An 18,637-nucleotide genomic window follows, 5' to 3' on the forward strand; every position below is an offset into this window, starting at 1 on the left:
GTAAAAATCATCTTTAATGAGCTCCAGCCTATTGCTGGAGCCATAAGCTGCAGGCTGTGTGCACATCTAGGGAGTTAATAAGTGTTAACATCATGCATCTTGGACTGGGGGATTTTTATTCCTGTTACAGTAATGATGCCATTTTCCAAACTGTGCTGTGCCTTGGCTTTACTTTTTGCTGTGTTTAAATCTCTCCTTATTCCTCTCCTCCCAAAAACAGGTCTTATGTTCCCATCCTTATTCATCCTTCCTTCTCTGCTGCCTTTAAGGCACAGTATGCTCTTGGAGCTTGGGATTTCTTGTACAAAAAAAGTCCAGCTTTTTCCTTTCCAAGTACCCTGACAAACCCAAGTGTTGTGGAAATACCTTCAGCTCCTGATGCAGTGGCAATGTTTCTTTACTCTGTTGCAGATTGTATTGCCAGCCAAGGAACCCCGTGGGGAGGAGGCTTCGTTCCTTGGCACGGCTTGTGTGTGGCAGAGCTCTCTGCTTGGTTACGAACTTTTTCTGGAGGTGTTAGTAGGAGGAATCTTAGGACTGGAAAGAATAGTTGGCCAAGTATGAAGCCTGATTTCTGTTATCCCTCTGTGTCTGGAGAAGGAGAGGGCTGAAAGCAGTGGTTGACTCTTTTATTGCTAACAGCTTTGAAAACTGCTGTGAGCAGAAAATAATGGAGGGGTCCAATTTTAAAGCAGCCTGTTGCTTCATCTGAAAGTACGGCATGGTTGTAGTCCTGTGCTGACTGGAGACAGCAGTTCTCTGGGCAGGAGGCATGTGAGAATGCTCCTCTGTGCCAAACGCTGGGCTGTGCCAAGGTATCTTCATCCATAGCTGCAGCTCCTCCGTCTGCACCTCTTCACCATTTGCATGCGTTTCCCCAAGCTGGTGACTAACTGCCTTCCTTCCCCTTTCTCTTCTCACCTAACACAGGATGTGGGTTTGGAAAGTGGGATGGTCTCTACCCTTCATCCCCACAGGGTTCAGGGATTTTGAACAAGTCACTGCTGGGAATTGTTCTGATTGTCACTCCGCGCCTGTTCCAAAAAACGTGACCCTCTTCTGCCCTTTATAGGTTGGACTTAAGCTTCTGTTCAGAATGGAAGTATGTTGTTAGAAGTGTTGGCCCATATAATCTAGATGTGATCTCTAATCAACTCTCCCCAGTGTTATTAGTATGTGTGTATATATAGAGGCGATTCTTATTAAAACTCAGTTCTTCAAGGCCCAAATTAGCTTGTAAAGGCAAAGGTTATAGAGAAAGGGAGGTGCTTATGGTGCCATTGATTGTCAGGTAACTAATGCTGTAAAAATGGGCACACCTCGCAGTTGTGAAAACACAGCAGGTTCAGACATGGTGGTCTGATCCTCTCCTGCATTTCTTCTAGGAAAGTCACCCTCCCCCTCCCCCCATCTATAGGCTACAATGCTGCCATTCTGAATTTGGGGATATTTGCACTGTGTGTTACATGAGTGAAGAGATGGAGATGTAGAAAGTCAAGCCTGGTACTTTTTTTCTAGGGGTGAATTTCTGTCTAGGCTGCTGAGCCTTCTCCAAGTCACTGCCTTTTCCAAATGACTTACACTGTGTCTCCAAGATTTTTAGATTAATGGGTTAGACTTTACAAGTCAGAGATCCATTATCTACAAATGCATGTATTTCACTAGGCTGGAAAGGGAGATGCCGTCCAGGACAAGCTTGTGGCTTGAGCACACAGTGTGACACGTGGCACACTGTGATGTGGAATTACTGCAGTAGGAATGATGTCTGGCTTTGCTTAGAGTGAACTTCGATGCCTGTTTCTCTTTTCTTAGGTCGATTGTGAGGAGCCGAGCGCCTTCCTTCTCCTCCCATCTGATCAGATTCCTTGTAAGTGAAGTTCACTTGCTGTCTGAGGACCAGACCTCACTGATGACTGGGAAACAAAGAGTACCCAGGAAAGCACTTTTACCACGGACTCCCCCTCAGGAGCACCAGGAACTCACCTTCTAAGCAAAATCCGTGCCCCTTCTGTGCAGACCCAATGTCTGCTGCAATGGATACAGAATCAACATATTCAGGATACTCCCACTACTCAGGTCACTCCAAAAAAGCCCACAGACAAGGGTAAGGAAATGTTAGTTTTTAATTACTGACTGCTCTCAGCTAGGACATATCCCATGGAAAAAAAACCTGTAAGCTACGATGAAATCTGTGAGGTCACAGCTCTGGAGGAGGTACACGTGGAGAGTCCTCATGAGGAGACTGGAAGCAATAATGCTGTTCATTTAATGATATTCAACCTGTTGGATATATGCTGGGGTCGTGTATGGCTGGAGAGACTGAGGTAGCACCAGCAGAAGGAAAAGAACACTTTACTCTGCTCTTAAAAGTGTGAGGGATGAGTAAAGTCTCTGGGAAGAAGATATGTCAGGCTTACTAAACTGGTAATTGCCAGTTGTTTTCTTTTCTGGTGTCCTTTCTTTATTGCATAATAACAAGGTTTCCTATCTCCTCCTGCCTACCTTGTTGGGAGTTTTTTAGTAGAATTTAAGTGGTACTTGAGGCTGAAACAACTCCATTATCAGCATTGATTGGATTAGAAATCAGGCTTTTCAGAGCTTGAATAGCAAGTCCTCTCTGTGGTGGTACTTCATCAGCCTCAAAAATCATCTTACTCTGAAACTTCTGATTACTTGGAAACGTTATCTTTTTTTTTTCCCTGCATCATCATTAGTTTTGCATGCAAAACATGTGCCGCTTAGTCTTTGCAACTTAGAACTGAACTGATCCAAAATAACTTTGCATTTCAGAAGCGATTATCCAGCGTGGTGGGAAAAATAATTATTTTCCAAAATTAAATCTCACTGCTTGCAGTCCGGTTATTTAGCAAAACATCTTGTTTGCTTCTTTAACAACTCACATCCCCAATATGGATTGCCCTTTGAAGCTTAGAATGCCATGTGGAAAGAAGCCTTCGAAGTTCCCAAAAGAACATATAAATCCTAGAGCCTCTTACTCTGATCAGGAAAAAAAACCTTGTCACATAAAACCTTTGGGCTTTGGTAGTTCCAAGAGAGATGCAATGGAGAGAGCTGAGCTTGGACACTGGATGCTCCTGCGCCTTAAGCAGTCCGTGAGCACAGTGGGAATCTCTGCTGCTTTTCTCTCCAGGTAGGAAGAAGGAGGAATATATTGGTGACAGATTGATAGGGTTTAACTCATGTTAAGACATTCTCAAATGAGAAGCCGTGGAGTCTCTTGGTCATAAGCCAAGGGTAGTCTGAAAGTAAGTAATAGCCTGGTACCCTTGATGTTCTTGCTCTCTTTGTAAGAGATTAGCTGGGGGTTATTAACCAACAGAAATAAACTTCGCCAACTGCCCTACAATGTTAAGGTTCTCGTTGCTAAGACTCTGTGGCAGGAACTGAAGCTGTCTTGGTTAGCTCCTAGTGTTAACTGTACACCATGAGATACTTTGTCGCAGGTAGATAGCTGTTAATTCCAACTGGAGTTGCCAGTTGTTTGGAGAATCCAAACATCCCTTTCAAGCAGAAAGCTGTTTTAAGAGGCGATGAGGTGGTGGGGAAGTGTCCCTGTCCTGTTTGCTCTCCTCTCCGATCATTGCAAAGGTAGACCGTGCCAGCCCTCAGGCTGTAGGCTGCTCTGGGCAAGGTCTTCCACAACTTGTTTTGTGACAGATTGAGTCTATATTGATCAAGAGATGCACAAGCATGACTATGACCTAATGCTTAGGGGCACCTACTGCAGGTAGAGGTGTAGCAGAGTCCAAGGTCTGCTGTGGAAACTGTCTGATAATGTTGTTCTCTTGCTCTGTTTGGAAAAGGAGTCGAGACAGGCACAAATCTCCACGCAGCAAAGATGGCAGTCGCTCTGAGAAGTCTGTCACTATCCAGACGCCTCCTGCAGAGCCGCTGCTTGGGAACGATGCCTCTCGGGCAGAGGATGGCCAGGTAAGCGGGGAGTGAAAACAAATGGTCGAGTATGGTTTCTGCAACAGAGCATATGACTTACCAGCACGTGAGTAGGGAAAAAGCGTTGCTTGAGTGCCGTTAGTAAAGAATCACAGCTTATGGGTGCCCTTCACTCATTCATAAAGCCAGGGTCTCAATCAGTTTTACCTCTGCTCTGAGAGCATTACTTTTGACAGCATTAACTGCTGGTGTGACTGCTCCTAGGACGGTCATTTGCCTCTGTCTCCAGAATGTTATCTGCTAAACTTGATACAAACATCAGTTTCTATCATTTTACCATGCAATGTTCAGGTCAACCCTTTAACTTCCGTGTGCACTTTTGGGTTTTAAGCAGGACTTGCTCTAGGTAATGGTGTGAAGCAGATCAGGACCAAAATCCCAGTAGAGCAAGGAGACAAGAAATGCAAAACCTACTGCAAAATAGCTGGGAAAGAGAGTGAACTCTGTGAAGGCTAGTACATCAACACTGGGTTAAATAAGGAATGGAATACTGCTGGATTTAGATAGCGCCTAGGATGGATCCAGTACTCTGCTCTCTAGCAGTTGTGAAGGTATGCTCTCTAGCAATATGTGAAGGTACATATTCTTTTTCAAAGAATGGCTGATGCTGCAAGGCATAGAATGCAGGATGTTTCAGTGTCTCCTGGGCTGGATTTGTATGTTAATCCTGGTCTGTGGAGCTCCACCTCTGCCCTTTAAAAAAGTTAGGTTAAAAATTGATGTCCAATTTCCAGCTAAACTGTATGGTGGTACCTGTAGTAGTATTCTCGTAGCTACAAATGAGCTCACTTCATGTGCTGGTATTTTGTATTTTGTAATCAGGTGCTTGTTCTCATGAGTCCCAGCTATTTCTTCTAAGAAATCCAAGAGTACTGGTGAATTCTAAAGCCCTTTTTTTTTCATGCAGATCTCTTCAATGTGAGTTAAAGCCAAATCAAAATAGGTCGATACATGAGCACAACTTTTGCCTAGGGACCAGGGTGCCCAGGGTTGTGTCCAACAACTTTGTACCACTAGAGATTTGAGTCTCCTAATTCCATGTAACTGCAATTTTTTTTTTTTTTTTTTTTTTGCTTGTGCCACTTAAAGTGGGAAGAGCTGTTACAAGAGGTAGACTGAGACTAGGTAGACTTGTCTTCTGGGCTGTAGTCTTAAGCTGCTGTGGTGTTTCTGTCCCTTCTCTCTTCTGCACGGTTTCTCAGCTCATCAAATGAAGGAGACTATGCAGAGTTATTTCATACATAAACATAAAATAGTTGAAATACTTAAGTTGCTTTACTGGAGACACTGGCAAAGAGGAAAATGGGATTGGATTATGCTGCTTTTCAGGACATACTACAATGCAGATATCTCTTCTGGGGCCTCTGTTTGTTGTGAAGTGACTCAAAAAACCCTCGTATTGCTTCAAGATGCTGACTGTGGTTGATTTGTCTCGAAACCCTACTGCTTTAGGCATTGGAGGTATTCATGTCTTGCAGTGCATGAGAAGTTAAATCCCTGGAGTTGTTCAAAGTACTCCTGCTGCCTGTCTAGTCCTTTTCAAAAGATTCTTGAAGACTTAGACACTTCTTTATGCACTTCTTTATGAATTAGAGGCGAATAAAGTTTTTAAATGATACCTGTTTCATTAAAACAAAGTGCTTTCCTTAGCATGTATACCTCCAAGTCTGGGGGAAGGTGTAAATCTTATTCATGACACAGGCTGCAGGAAGATACAATCAGGAGGGTAGGAGGAAGAGCAAAACTTATGCTTCTGAATGAGCATTGCAGTGACAAAGGTGTGCCAAGCAATAAAAAAAGCATATGTGCTGCCATTGTTTGGTGTGTGTTTGTGGGAAGCACCAGGAGTCTTCATGTGCATGAGTCACTCCAGCAGCAGCTGTGAGTCAAATCCATACATGTCAGTGTAACTCTTTGGCTGTGCCAGCACCAGGAAGGAGCGATTGGAGACATCATGGGATGGAAGAACTAGCATGCAGAAGTCCTCTGGTATTAGCTGTGGAGGAAGTTGGACTTTGAGAGTACGTAGTGTAATCTGAAGCTTGACTGTATACTGACTGTATTACGGATAAGCTGCTTTGTGGCTGAGTGGCTTCTGAAGTCATCTTGGCCTCTTAATACTGGAGCTACTTGGTAGTCTAGGATCCTCTAAACTTCAAGCCCCACACCTGAAAATATCCTCTGTGACCACCTGTGGTTTGTTGATTTGACTAAACTTTTATTAGAATGTCAGCTACGGGGGGTGGTGCTACTGTAGAGGAGAAGAAAAGAAAACAAAGTGGAGGAACTTGCTGGAATTGTGGCTGTTTCTGTTACAGATGGAAAACCAATGTGTGAACATGTTTTTGATTGTGTAATGACAACAACTGGCTTGAAACACTGAAATGAAAATTTCCCTTCCAGGTGCTTCTGTGGTGTACTTGCACCACAGAATTTGTGGGCTGGAAGAGTGCTAGTCCTTGCCCTGCACATGGGAACTGACGATTACCGCAGTTTCCAAGAGTTATGTGATATTACTTGTTAAGTGTGCTGGAAGAGGAACCTCTGGGGTGCAGTGAGTCGCACAGCAGGCTGAGCGACCTGTTCTACAGTTACAGGTTTTTAACACCTACTGTTTAGAGTCACTGGTTTAGACAAGTTGCTGTTGTTTCCAAACCTTTGCTAGTTTTCAGGGTTGATTATTCAGTAAGTTGAAGATGTAGCTTTTACTGTTATTCTTCTCTGGGATTTAAGCCTACTGTAGCAATCTCTTTGTAGACAAGAAAAATAGAAGACAAGGAAGGAATAATATGATTGTCTGAATGCTATTCTTCTTTACCTCTTCCTCCTCAGGATGACAACTGGGGTGAGACCACGACAGCAATCACAGGCACCTCTGAGCACAGTATTTCCCAGGAGGACATTGCTCGGATCAGTAAGGATTTGGAGGACAGCGTTGGGTTGGACTGCAAACGTTACCTGGGCTTAACAGTGGCAGCTGTTCTCGGACTCCTTGTCTTCCTTACCCCCATCGCCTTCATTCTGTTACCCCAGATCCTGTGGCGGGATGATCTGGAGCCGTGTGGTACTGTCTGTGAGGGACTGTTCATCTCTGTGGCATTTAAACTCCTCATTCTTCTGATTGGGACCTGGGCTCTGTTTTTCCGCCAGCCCAAGGCAGATATACCAAGAGTGTTTGTGTTTCGGGCCCTTCTGTTGGTCCTCATATTCCTGTGTTTGTTTTCCTACTGGCTCTTCTATGGTGTTCGCATCTTGGACACAAAGGACACCAACTACCAAGGAGTAGTGCAGTATGCGGTGTCTCTGGTAGACGCTCTGCTCTTCATTCACTACCTGGCCATTGTGCTGCTGGAGCTACGGCAGCTGCAGCCCACGTTCACTGTCAAGGTAGTTCGGTCAACAGATGGAGAGGCAAGATACTACAGCTTGGGGCACTTGAGGTAGGTACAAGTCCTTTAAAATTCTATCATTGTAGCGCAAAGCATCAACTGCTTTTGTATATGTAACACCACAGGTTTCAGAATCTCCCCACAGTGGAGTTCTAGAGTCTTTCTGAAGTTGGCAAACTGAACCTGTCTTCCCATCTGGGAGAGATTGTCCCTGCTTCAAAGGAGTCCCATGCACTCCTGTAAATGAAAAGAGCTGATGGCACTTTGGAGCTTTGGGGTGGTTATTGAACTAAGCCTGGTGAGATCTTTTAAGATGCTTCTCTGGGCTTTTTGCCTTATCTTCTTACTGTAAGAAAGGGGAGAGGCCTCCTTGTGTAGCTTGTGCTCTTTGGCTGTACAGGCCAGATGCCAGATTGAGAGCAACCCTTCAGAGCATGCAGAGCATCACTCTTCGGAGCCTCCTGACAGCTGTCCAGTCCTTGTAGCGAGGGTTGGAGAAAGAAGAAAGTGGCCCTGTGTGAGAAAGCATTCATCAACTCAACATGCTGATGAAAATGCTCATTTCATCTTCATCGCCCTGTGCAGCCAAGAGTTGTATAAGGAACAGGAATAAACATCCCTCAGGTCAGATTGAACACTGTAGTTTGGATCCTGTGTGCGGATCCTGTGTGCATCTTTTGCGGACGGTTGAAATGCTTGTGTTGTGGTGCTTGTGCTCTAAAGCCCATTGCTGTGATAGGTTGGGGCTGCCTTGAAGCCAGATATCTACCCTGTGGGATCTCAGTGCTCCTTCCAGTGACTGGACACCCTTGTTTCTAAGGTCAGCAGTTTTCTGCAGGTTTGTGGTGACTTGAGAGAAGTGGTGTTTAGCTCTGCAGAAGCAACTGCCTTGATGCAGCCAGGATCTCCCAGCAGTTCAGGAATTTAGGAATAATATTTTTAATGAGTACCAGGGCACCTGTAGGTGCTCTTCTGGCAACAGTTTCGTTTTGAAGCATGACACTGTTTCTGTCGTGCATATGGATGGATTTGCTGGGTCAGACGTACCTGTGAGTGTTTGGGAGCTGGGCAGTATCTGTAGGTATAACACACGCATGCCTGCTTCCACCTTCCTGCTGAGGTTAATGCTTTCCTCAGCAAATGTACCAGAAAGGACAGGTGTCTCAATCTCCTTAGTTCCAACATCCTGTGAAGCTCTCTAGAATAATCTCTTAGTTCCTGTGCCTTGTGAAGCTAGCAGCTGAACTCTGAAGATGATTCCCCTGACTGTATGTGCACTTAAACATCTGTTCTACTTATCCTGTCCAGACCCCTATGGCATGTGTATCTCTTGCAGATGGAGAGATTAGTGTCTGCTGGTTTAAGTGGATGTAGAAACAGTCTCCTGCAGCCATTAGCTTAGCAATGGAATTGCTTTGAAGCTGATTTAGTGATTGAAGCTCAGGTCTTGGGAGTTGATGCCTGGATGTCGTTTCTGGCTTAATGGAAGAACTCAAGGCCTTTTGAGTGAACTAGGTCTGGACTCTGCTGTATTTTTCTTCGATGTAAAATGTTAAGGAGAGCCCCTCTTCTGTAATGGACGTGCTCCTATCGACTTAGTGAAAGGTCACCATCAGGGTTTTTAAAAATGAACTTCTCTCTGCTGGTTCTCTTGTGAAACCTTTTTTTTTCTTTTAAACTTCAAAATTCCTCTGTGGTACATGACAGATCTGGTGCAGTCTTTAAGATTAGAGAGATGGAGAGGTGACTATCAAAGAACTCCCCCGTGCCCCAGCTTTGTGCCTTGATGTGCCAGGGCAGTCCTCCCGTAAGTGACTTCTGCACAGAAAGTTCAGTACATGTGTATATATTTACCTATGTACACAATAGTGTGCAGATTTGGTTTGAGAGAATTTCCTGGTTGCTTGGTGCTAGACTCTGGGTTTGTGTTCAGAGGAATTAAGATCCTATGCCTGCCAAAGTCTACGTGCCTGGCTTTAACGATGTAAGTAACCCTGCCATCGGAGGCAAAGAATTTGCTTGAGAATCAAGGCCTAAATATTTAGTAGCACATGTTAGAAACAGTGTTCTCTCCAATTCTCTTTTTTCAGCAAGGTTTTGAAATGCCTTGGGTGTTGCAAGGGCAACAAAGAGTTGTAAAAGCTCGAGTGAAATCAGAGATGTATGAAAATTAGTAACTTCTCATTTGTTGTCAAGCTGATTGCAATTTTGTTTGGCATATTGAATCCAAACCATGGAGTATGTAGATACTTCAGTGTCTTGTATTGCAGGAGAATCTTGTCAGTCTTGTGCAATAGTGGTAAACTAGACTTGCTTTTTATTCAGTTTCTGACGGATGAATGTAACATGTATTGACACATGTTTTGAAGCCTGTGAGACTTTCTGTCTTTACTAATGTAAAGGTAGAGTTGTATAGATTTGATTAGTGGCCAAGTGTCTTCCAACTAAGGGTTCATTTCCTCTCCCTCTTGCTTGCAAGCAACAGGGAAAGTTAGTTGCACATAAATATTAAGAGCTGCTGGTCTTGATACAGACTGTGAGCCATACTGTAAGGGGTGAATGTAGTTGTTATCTCCTTCAACTTCTAAAGGCTTTGGATTGTGAGATATTTACTGAAATGTGGCGAACTTGGGAACTTTTGGACATCTTTGCACCATAACTGTGCTAAGTTTCCATGAAGGTCTTGACATGCTTGTCAATGAAATATCAAAGTCACAAGGGGCTGTCTTCAGCCTCTGGTTGTCTCTCAGGCTGAGGCATGGGAGATCTGTTAATCGGAAAATGCAGAGACATGAAAGGACAGTTTGAATTATTCAGGAAGACTGGAGAAGCAGCCTTGTGGGTGTGCTGGAGAGGGTGGTTGTAGTTCTGATGGAGTATACCTATACTACTTGTTGCTTCCTCTGCACTCTCCATTTGCTACCATGCACGCTTGCCTCACTCCAGCACTTTTACAGGAGTCCTAGGTTGTGGGCTGCCATCTGGAAGGAGGAAGCAAGCTTTAACGGGTATAGCAATCTGACTGTCTCCTGAAGTCAAAGCCTTGCTGCCTCAGTCCAGCCTTTTGTCTTCTTTGTGCTCTCAGATATCTTAAAAGTCTTGCTCCCTGGCTGTCTGTGGAGTCAAAGTGGTGGTGGGAAGGCTCTTGAGGCATCTTGTTCTTCTAGTACCTCTGGATTTTCCACAAGAAAATTGTTGATATTAACCTTTTTAGTCCAAAGTGGAAGCTTTCAAATTCTACTGCTATATAAGTATGAGGAAAACAACATTTCTGAGGGGAAAGACAACAATAGCTCAGACACTCCTGGAAAACCACGTTGTTGCTAGGCATGATACAGACAGGCCTTTCCACCCTTCCTGCCTCCGAACACAGTAAAGAAGCTGAAAGTGCTGAGTTAGATATTCCACTCCACCCCTGAGGGCCCTAGGTCCAGGAGGGTAAGCATATTTGGGACTAGTTCCCCAAATTCATATTAGTTGACCTATTAATAGGCTGGCTTGGTCCCACCCCCAGTACTTTGGCTATAACTTTTCTTCTGGGAGATTTGACTGCCAAAATTAGTGTTCCCTTTGGCATCGATTCAGGAGCTTGGAGGGGAGGTAAAAAAATTAAATTGGAGTCCCAATGTTTGTGGTGCCAAGTCTCAGCTCACTGACTGCTCAGCTGGTCCTTGTAGGGAGGGTTGCCATGCAGGGGAAATGCTCTATTGGTGGTATGTGTGGGTAAAGAGCAGGGGATAGAGTGGATGCAAGAAAGGTCAAGCCTGGGAAAATGTGAGAGGTTGAGAATGCTGGTGAGACTTTTGTTTCCTTTTGTTGTTGCTTTCAAAGATAGGGGAGAGTGACAGTAGATAACTATTCAGTGGAAAGTGTGATAGTTTTGTGAGCTTTTTGAGGCTTGGATCTGCAGTTGAAGTTTTGATTTGTACTTTCAGATAAGGACACTGATGGCACCTGTCATCTGTAGTTCAGTACCTTCTTATGGCTTAGAATACTATGTAGAAAGGATCTTGCTGGAGAAAACCCTCCTTTACTGTAGATAGGGTGCTAAACATGTTTCCTTCCTCACCAGTGAATACTTTTTTCCCACCCTAGAACTTTACTAGTCTAGACAGCTCAAGCAAATGAATGTCTTCAAACAGGTGTGGTAATTACTGATTTTCCACATAGACTGAGTGTTGGGCTCCAGCATAGTCTTGGTTTTTTGAGGTTACAAATGTCTGAGACTGGGTCTTTCTCCTCTCTTTTGCTTATCCTTGCAGTAGGGATAAGGGGAGTAGGGCTACAATAGTTTGTCATGTGTTGGGCTGTATAAAGTACTGAACGCTTCAGTCTGCTTTTCTGTCCTCCCTGGCATGGGCTTGCCTTTATGAACCATCTGGCTGGGAAGCTAGTGGGCAGGCTTCAGTACGCCTTTGGAATCGGGGTATGTTTTTATAGACAATTTGTAGATCTGTTTATCTAATCAAGAGATGCTTAGTAGTCAGCAATAACAGCTCTGTGTGGAAGAAGTCCATTAGACTATTACCTGTACCCATGTTGGATAAAGATGGATGTTTGCTGAACTGTGGTTTAAAAATCTAGGAAAGGAGCAGCTGCTTCCTCAGAACAGGTACCTGTTTCTGGAGAGCCTGTATTTTCACTGCAGAAACTATCAATATCTTGTTGAGAAATCCTGTGGCTTGCATGTGCTCACAAAACCAGGTGAATATGTGTTTTGTGGAAGGGGAAAATATTCAGCCAGTCTCCCAGCTTGAACTGGAGCAGCAGGGTAGCTGTTTCTTAGGTGGTGTGTGAGCGGTTACCTTTAATACAAGGTCGAGCTGAAACCGAATTGCATGGTGGAAGCTGATGCCAGTTTTGACCAAGCTGCTTTGGGTTGGCAGTCTCTTATCTAGTGAATCTGTGGCTTATAAAACTGCTCTCTAGGCTGTCAGTGTTTACTGATCTAACCTGATGAACACTGTCTTGTCTGTGTTCCTTGGTGCCACCAAAGTATTGTTCCCTAGTGAGGGAGTGCTTAGAGGGCTAAGGAGAAGTAATAACCTTCTTCTTGGGCCAACCTGCGTTTCTGAGCCTAGCACATCTGATCTTGCAGCAATGAGGAGGTGTTCAAATATGCCTCCCCTTACCAAGGGCGAATTTTTTTCTAATGAAGGACACCTGCTCAACATTTGAACTGTACAGAGCTCTCTTGCCTGGATTCATCAACGCTTTTCTTGAGATTATACTGTCCTAAAAATCTCCCTACCGCTCAAAAGGAAAGCTTCCATGGCATATAGGCACCTTCATTTCTGTTTCTGCTATGGTGAAATGTATCAATTTAACTATGGGCTTAGGAAGCTGGATCTTTTGCCTGAGGCAAGAGCTGCTGAAATCTTGCTGTTTTCTCGTGGAGGAGCTTCATAATGTGTGTGTCTAATTGCAATGGGGACTGATCCCATAAGCCTGTGGGCTATTTGTCTTTCCAGTTGGGCAGTCAGAATTACAGAACAAGCTTTGGTGCACATTACTTCAATGCTGTGCCTGCCCAGCTGAATCCTGCTGTGGAAGCACTCTGGGCTTCTGTTCTTCCTTCTAAGCTGTGTGCAGTTTGCTTGGTGTACATTCACAGGCACTAGAGGAATTACACTGATCTCTCTTTCTCCTTGAAGTTTCTTCAATCCTCATCATGTTCCATGGTCATGAAAGAGATTGAGATGATGAGTTTTTACCTTGTTCTGTAGCAAAACATCCTGCTGCCTTGATTTACAGGAGCTTCCTCAAACAGCATGTTCAATAGACTAGTTAGTGACTTCGCAGAGCAGCTTTTTCACCAGCCAGCAGCGTGTGTGAAATTAGCCTTGTTCCTAAATGCATTTTCTCTCTCCTGAAATCCCTACAAGGCATTCTGATAAGCATTTATGTGAGTATCCCCCACCCCCAAACTCAGCATGCGTGAGCACTAGCCTTGCATAGTCTCTCTTGCCAAGAAGTTCTGGGATACCTGACTAAATGGGTGTTAATTGCATCTGCAAGTGTGAAGCTCCTGAAGAAATGGAGTGATCTGCTCCAGAGCAGCATCTTTAGCACTAACTGCAAGGTGTCAGACTTGTGACCTCCAAGCCAATGTCTCTCCAGCAGCACTTCACATAACTGCCTGTTTACAACCACATTTTTGCAACTCATCCTCTGGGCAACTGGGCAGCTTCTCCATGCTCAAGTCCCTGAGCTTGCAGAATTTCATCCACCGTCCTGTGGCATGGGCAGTTGAGCACTAGCACCCTTCAAACACCTTGTGCCGTGGAGCAGCCATGGGGTAGGAAGGTGTGACTTGGGGCTCAATTAATAATGACATAAGGGGAAAAGACTTCCAACTGCATTCTTAGTCACCAGCCATACCTTTCCCCCTCCTGCCTGTGTCTGCTGCCTTGCCTCCAGGAGGATGGTGTCACAGAGAACTGTTCATCTGATTGCTCTTGCGGTGAGGGTACGTGTGGAATCACAGAAGGGAATTTTCCAGTAGCATCTGAAAAAAAAAATGTGTGCTGTTCCTTGCCGAGTAGGGAGAAGAGTCCTTTGATGCTCCAGATGAGTTATGGGGATGGGGCCTCATTCTGTTTTATGAGGGGTCTGTTTGGAGGTGCTTGAGGCATGTTGTCAGCAAAGTTCAGTTAGGGCTTCTTGCTTGGGTCAGAGCAACACCTCATTAAGAGGATGTTTGTTTGTGACAGTAGTGAACAGCAGACTCCAGGAGTTCCAGGTGCTTCTCATTAGAGAGGAGAGTTTAGGATAGGCTGTCAGTATCTGACTAATCTGAGAGTTTGTGATGTGGTAAAGCCTGACTCCAAAGCCTGGGAGGGCTCTGCTTTTCTGAAAGCAGCATTTTTTCCTCCCCTCTTGCCTTTCTGAACACACTTTTCAGGAGATTTTTATATATAGCTTTACACACAGAGTTGCTCTTTGTTTTGATAAAGATGACAGAGCTCTGGGAACTGAAGTGTCTGTGGTCATCTTTCTACTCCTCTCTCCTCCCTTGCTTGATGTTGATCTTTGATCACCTCCAGCACTCCTTGTGCACACACCACCTATTCTCTCCCTTTCACCAGGTCCAGGAGCGTGAAGCTGTGTGTACCAGAGCGCTACAATACCAGTCGTACTGTGCTCCTGCAGATGCGCCAGGCAGCAATGGCGAGTGGTGCAGGGTGATCGTTATACCCTGGAGCGGTCCCACATTTTTCAAATACTTAATACTTTAAAAGTTTACAAGCCTACTTGTAAGTGAAGGGCCTGCTGTCAATTATTAATCCCCCTGGCTAGTACATGGTATTACTTGCTCCCTGACTGGAGCTGCCAGGCTTCATCTTTCTGAAAGAGATGGTGTGGAGGAAATGCCATTGGTTTCATCTGCGAGGATTTCCCTCATTGGTTTGTCTTTCAAAACCAACACTACTGAGAAGTAAAAGAACAGCCTGCACTCCAGCCCACCCTATATTTAGGGGTTTGTCATGTAATTTCTGTTCCCTTGCTGTCAGTGCCCTCCAAAGCCCCTGTGTGTACCACCCACAGAGACAGACGGTCTCTCTAAGCGGCTGAACAAATTTTGTGGCCATGAGGATACTTTTATCTTCAAATACTGGGGAAGAAAAAAATATCCACCCCCTCAACCTTTGACATCTATTTCTTGTGGTGAATGATGAAATACAAATATTCTGCTAATGAGTGAGCTGTGTGCCCTTTGGGGCAAAGGAGGAGTCTCAAGTTTTCTTAAAAGTGAAAAAAAAGTGTATAAGAACTGTAAATTCACAGCACAACTGAGTAATGTCCAAGAAAACTGGAAGCTAATTCCTGATGCTACCCTGAGGGAATAAGGAACAGTTAAAAGAGAACTGGGTGGTAGTAAATGTTTGGGGGTTTTTTTTGGCCACAAAACTGAGGGCAGTATTTTCACTTATAACTTGACTCCACCTCCGGCCCCTGCTCCCCTTAAATGAACCTCTGTGCTTAAATTCCCCTTGTGCAATTTAGGTCAAGTGAGGACCTCAACTGACAGCTGGGGGAGAGCTGTTACCCAGCTGAGAGCAAAACAGGCTCCCGGCACAGCAGCAGAGGACCTTAGCTGCATTTTGGGGGCTTATGACTCCACTTTGTGCTCCTGAAGTCCTATCAGAGGATCATGTGCATCATTGTTGGGGCTGGATTTTTGATGCTCAGCACTGAAGACCGTATCACTGCAACCCTAGCATTGTCTGTAGAGTTGCTGGGGGCTGGCTATAAAATGAGGTTGTACAAAGCTTGCTGGAGTGGAACTGGTTGGGATGTGCCCTGTGGTGGAGAGATGCTGTAACAGAGAGAGCTGGGTGTAGTCTGAGCTGATACTCATCTGTGTGCAAGGGTCTGCTGACAGGTAGGATTGATGCTGCCTCTTCAGGCCTGCCCATGTAGGCTTGCAGGGAAATAAGGCTCTGAGGTGTTGCGAGAGAAATTCTAGAAGTTAAATCTGCTGTATTGACTCAGATGGCAAACTTCATTCAAAGTCTGGCCACGTTAATCCCTTCCCCTGCTGAGGGTCAATAAGAGGTGGTCCTTTTTTCTGAGAGAGCATCCTACCAGGCTGCTGTCGGAACAAGAGCTGAATACTGATGTTTCATGGCAGCAGCATCTAAATGTGAAGTCTTACTACAGCACTGAAGTTTTTTTTCCGACAGTAGAAGCTTTGAACGCTTCCTTTGTGTTTCCTTGGAATTAAAGTTGCATGTCTTAGCTTTCACTTAAACCCAACCAGCTCTCCCACAAAAAAATCTCAAACAAAAAACTTCACACCCTTAGTTACTTCGTTACTATTAATGTAACTTGAAGAATTTCTTGTCTAAAGGCTTTGGCCTCATTTGATGCACGGCTGGTCTTTAAATTGAAAATGCAGACTCTCAAACTTCTTGCCATACCTGCCAGTTCCTGCTTTTTTTTCTTTTTTGCTTTTTCTTTTTTTCTCTTTTGAAGCTCAGACTAATCAGAGGCATACATACTGGGAAGAGGAAATGTATGGATGTCGTGGATTACGCTGTTCCCAGGGACTGGAAGTGGTAATCCAGAGTACCATATATTGCTAGCTGCTGCAAGGTTGCTAGGCATTTGAATGGGGCACAAGCATAAGGTGGAGGCTGATGGGTGCCCTGTAGCACAGGGCTGGGAAGAGTCTGCTATTACATCCCTTAAGATGCCTGACTAGGTGTTTCTACTACCTGTACTAGTAGTGTTTAACTTTTGCATGCAGGGTAAAGTTTTGGTCTTACTCCCAGCTCCTGTGTTCAGAACACCTTCGTGTTGCCCTGTCTCTCCTGACTTGTTTGAAATTCCTTAAATCCTAAATATAACCTCAAGCATGTAGGAACTTTTAATGCAAGTTAAGCCTCCCTCAGAAATACTTGGTGCACTCCTCAGTTGCATAAATGTTTGATCATAGTTGTGCATCACTTCTTAAACTAATGCTGCTGGAAAAAAACAAATTCTGTAAACTATCTGGTCCTTCCTCACTCCTCCCAAAGAAACCTTGTTTAGTTTCACAGGAATTTGAATGGTGGAACTGGTAACTTATGTCTCTGTATTATCTATATATCGTAGTTCACTTGTGCATCTTTCTTCCTGGATTATTAAGCTCAGCTCAATTTCTACAGTTCTTTTTTTACTGTCCTTCTGGTGGTTAAGGGTCACAAAGGCTGGTGGTGGCAGAAGAAAGGTTGGTGGAGCAGAAGGAAAAAGTTAGGACAGCATTCTCTCATGGTGGTGATGGTTTCATTGAAAGTGGTCCTGCTGATGCCCGCACGAGGATTTATTGCTGCAGTCTTTCTGCAAAGCAGGAACAGTCCTTGATGGTGCTTGGTTCTCTCAGCAAAAGTGTGCCCCTCTGCGGAGCTTGGGGAAAGGAGAGCCTAACATCTTTCCTTTTCCTGTCCTACCTAGCAGGTCTAAAAAGGGACCATCTCTGGCCCAAGCATGAGTAACAGGTATCATGCTGCAAAAGTCTAGACCATGTCCTTTAAGGTGTAGAGCTGAACACAATGTACCACATGGATGGCAGCTTATTGCTATGTGTTTGGTGTAGAGTTATCACTCCACCTGTGAGACTGAAATCTCTTAAATTGTTATCTTGAACCATGCAGGTCTCCCTGCACAGGGCTTGTTGGTATCAATAGTCTTCTCAGCCGTGGAGGTGGTAACGGTAAGATCAACTTCAGGAGTGTCCCTGACTCTCTCAAATTGGTCACAGTCAGTGTTGGGTTGGGTGCAGACAAGTGGGGCCTGCTTGGGCTGCTGGCAGCTGGGTGCAATGCCTGCAGGTGCCTGGCAAAGCCATCTCACCCCTGCTCTGTTGGTAACTGCATCTGTCTGGTGTGCCTCTATCTACCATACTGTGAAGATTTGTGGGGACAGCTCAGCAGCAGCTTCCTCCCATCAGCTTTTCACTTAAGTAATCTCCTTTGTGCTCTTCTCAAGCAGTGGCTTGGTGTGCTAGCAATATGCTTGGAAAACCCATTTCTGAGCTCTAGCATGTGGAGCCATTAGCCACTGTGCTCCAGATACAATTCACCTACCACTGGCTCCTGAGGACACTGTGATGGGCATGTGGTACAGATGTCTGGATAGGTATTGGTTCAGTTCACTGTGGGTATCTGGGACATGTCAGATGCATGGCTGGACACTGGCAGCTTCTTTGCTCTCATCGTTCTTCTCTTCGTTGCAGTAGGCCCTGAGGCACTGGGTTCGCTCTCTGCTTGATGAGAAGTTAGTGCCTTCGCCTGTTTGAATGTCCTATATATGATCAAAGGGAAGTTGATGTCTCTAGTTTGAGAGCCGTTGGGGCGTCTGTGTGTGGTTATTGGTGTCTAAGGAACTGGTTGAAATCCAGCCCAAGTTGTTATTGCCTGAAAGCTGCTTTTGTCCACTGGCTGATCTGTGAGCTATACCGTTTGGATTTAGTGGTTCAGCTAGGTTTCTGCACAGTGAGTGCTTGAAAATACCCACCTACACACACTGTTCCTCTTGGAGAGGTGGTCTTGGCATAGGAGAATGCGAGTGGTTTGCTTTGGACCCTGCTCTCCTGGCAGTCAGCATCCTCAGCCTTCTGAGAAAGAGATTTGTTGCACCACATGCTCAGACTTTCACAAGCTCCTCTTTCAGATGCAGCCCCTGAAGCTGCTCTTGTACATTCACATACCCATCCCAATGGATGGGCTGAGGCAATCAGTGCAACATACCTTTGCCATATGCTAACAAACTCCTTCTTGCTATTCTGTGAG

At 44.9% G+C, this 18,637-nt stretch overlaps 1 protein-coding gene across 1 annotated transcript in view; it reads left to right on the top strand.

Annotated features, from left to right (window-relative positions):
- Positions 1-18,637, top strand: part of VANGL1 (VANGL planar cell polarity protein 1) — a 46,250-nt gene that overhangs the window by 6,436 nt on the left and 21,177 nt on the right. Inside the window, exons 2-4 of the mRNA XM_062005213.1 lie at positions 1,813-2,104; positions 3,825-3,951; positions 6,805-7,412. Coding sequence (XP_061861197.1) covers positions 2,022-2,104; positions 3,825-3,951; positions 6,805-7,412 — 818 coding nt within the window. The 5' untranslated portion in view covers positions 1,813-2,021. The remainder of the gene's footprint in view (positions 1-1,812; positions 2,105-3,824; positions 3,952-6,804; positions 7,413-18,637) is intronic.

Source organism: Colius striatus, chromosome 1 (genome assembly GCF_028858725.1).
Source record: "Colius striatus isolate bColStr4 chromosome 1, bColStr4.1.hap1, whole genome shotgun sequence".
Classification (NCBI taxonomy): Eukaryota; Metazoa; Chordata; class Aves; order Coliiformes; family Coliidae; genus Colius; species Colius striatus.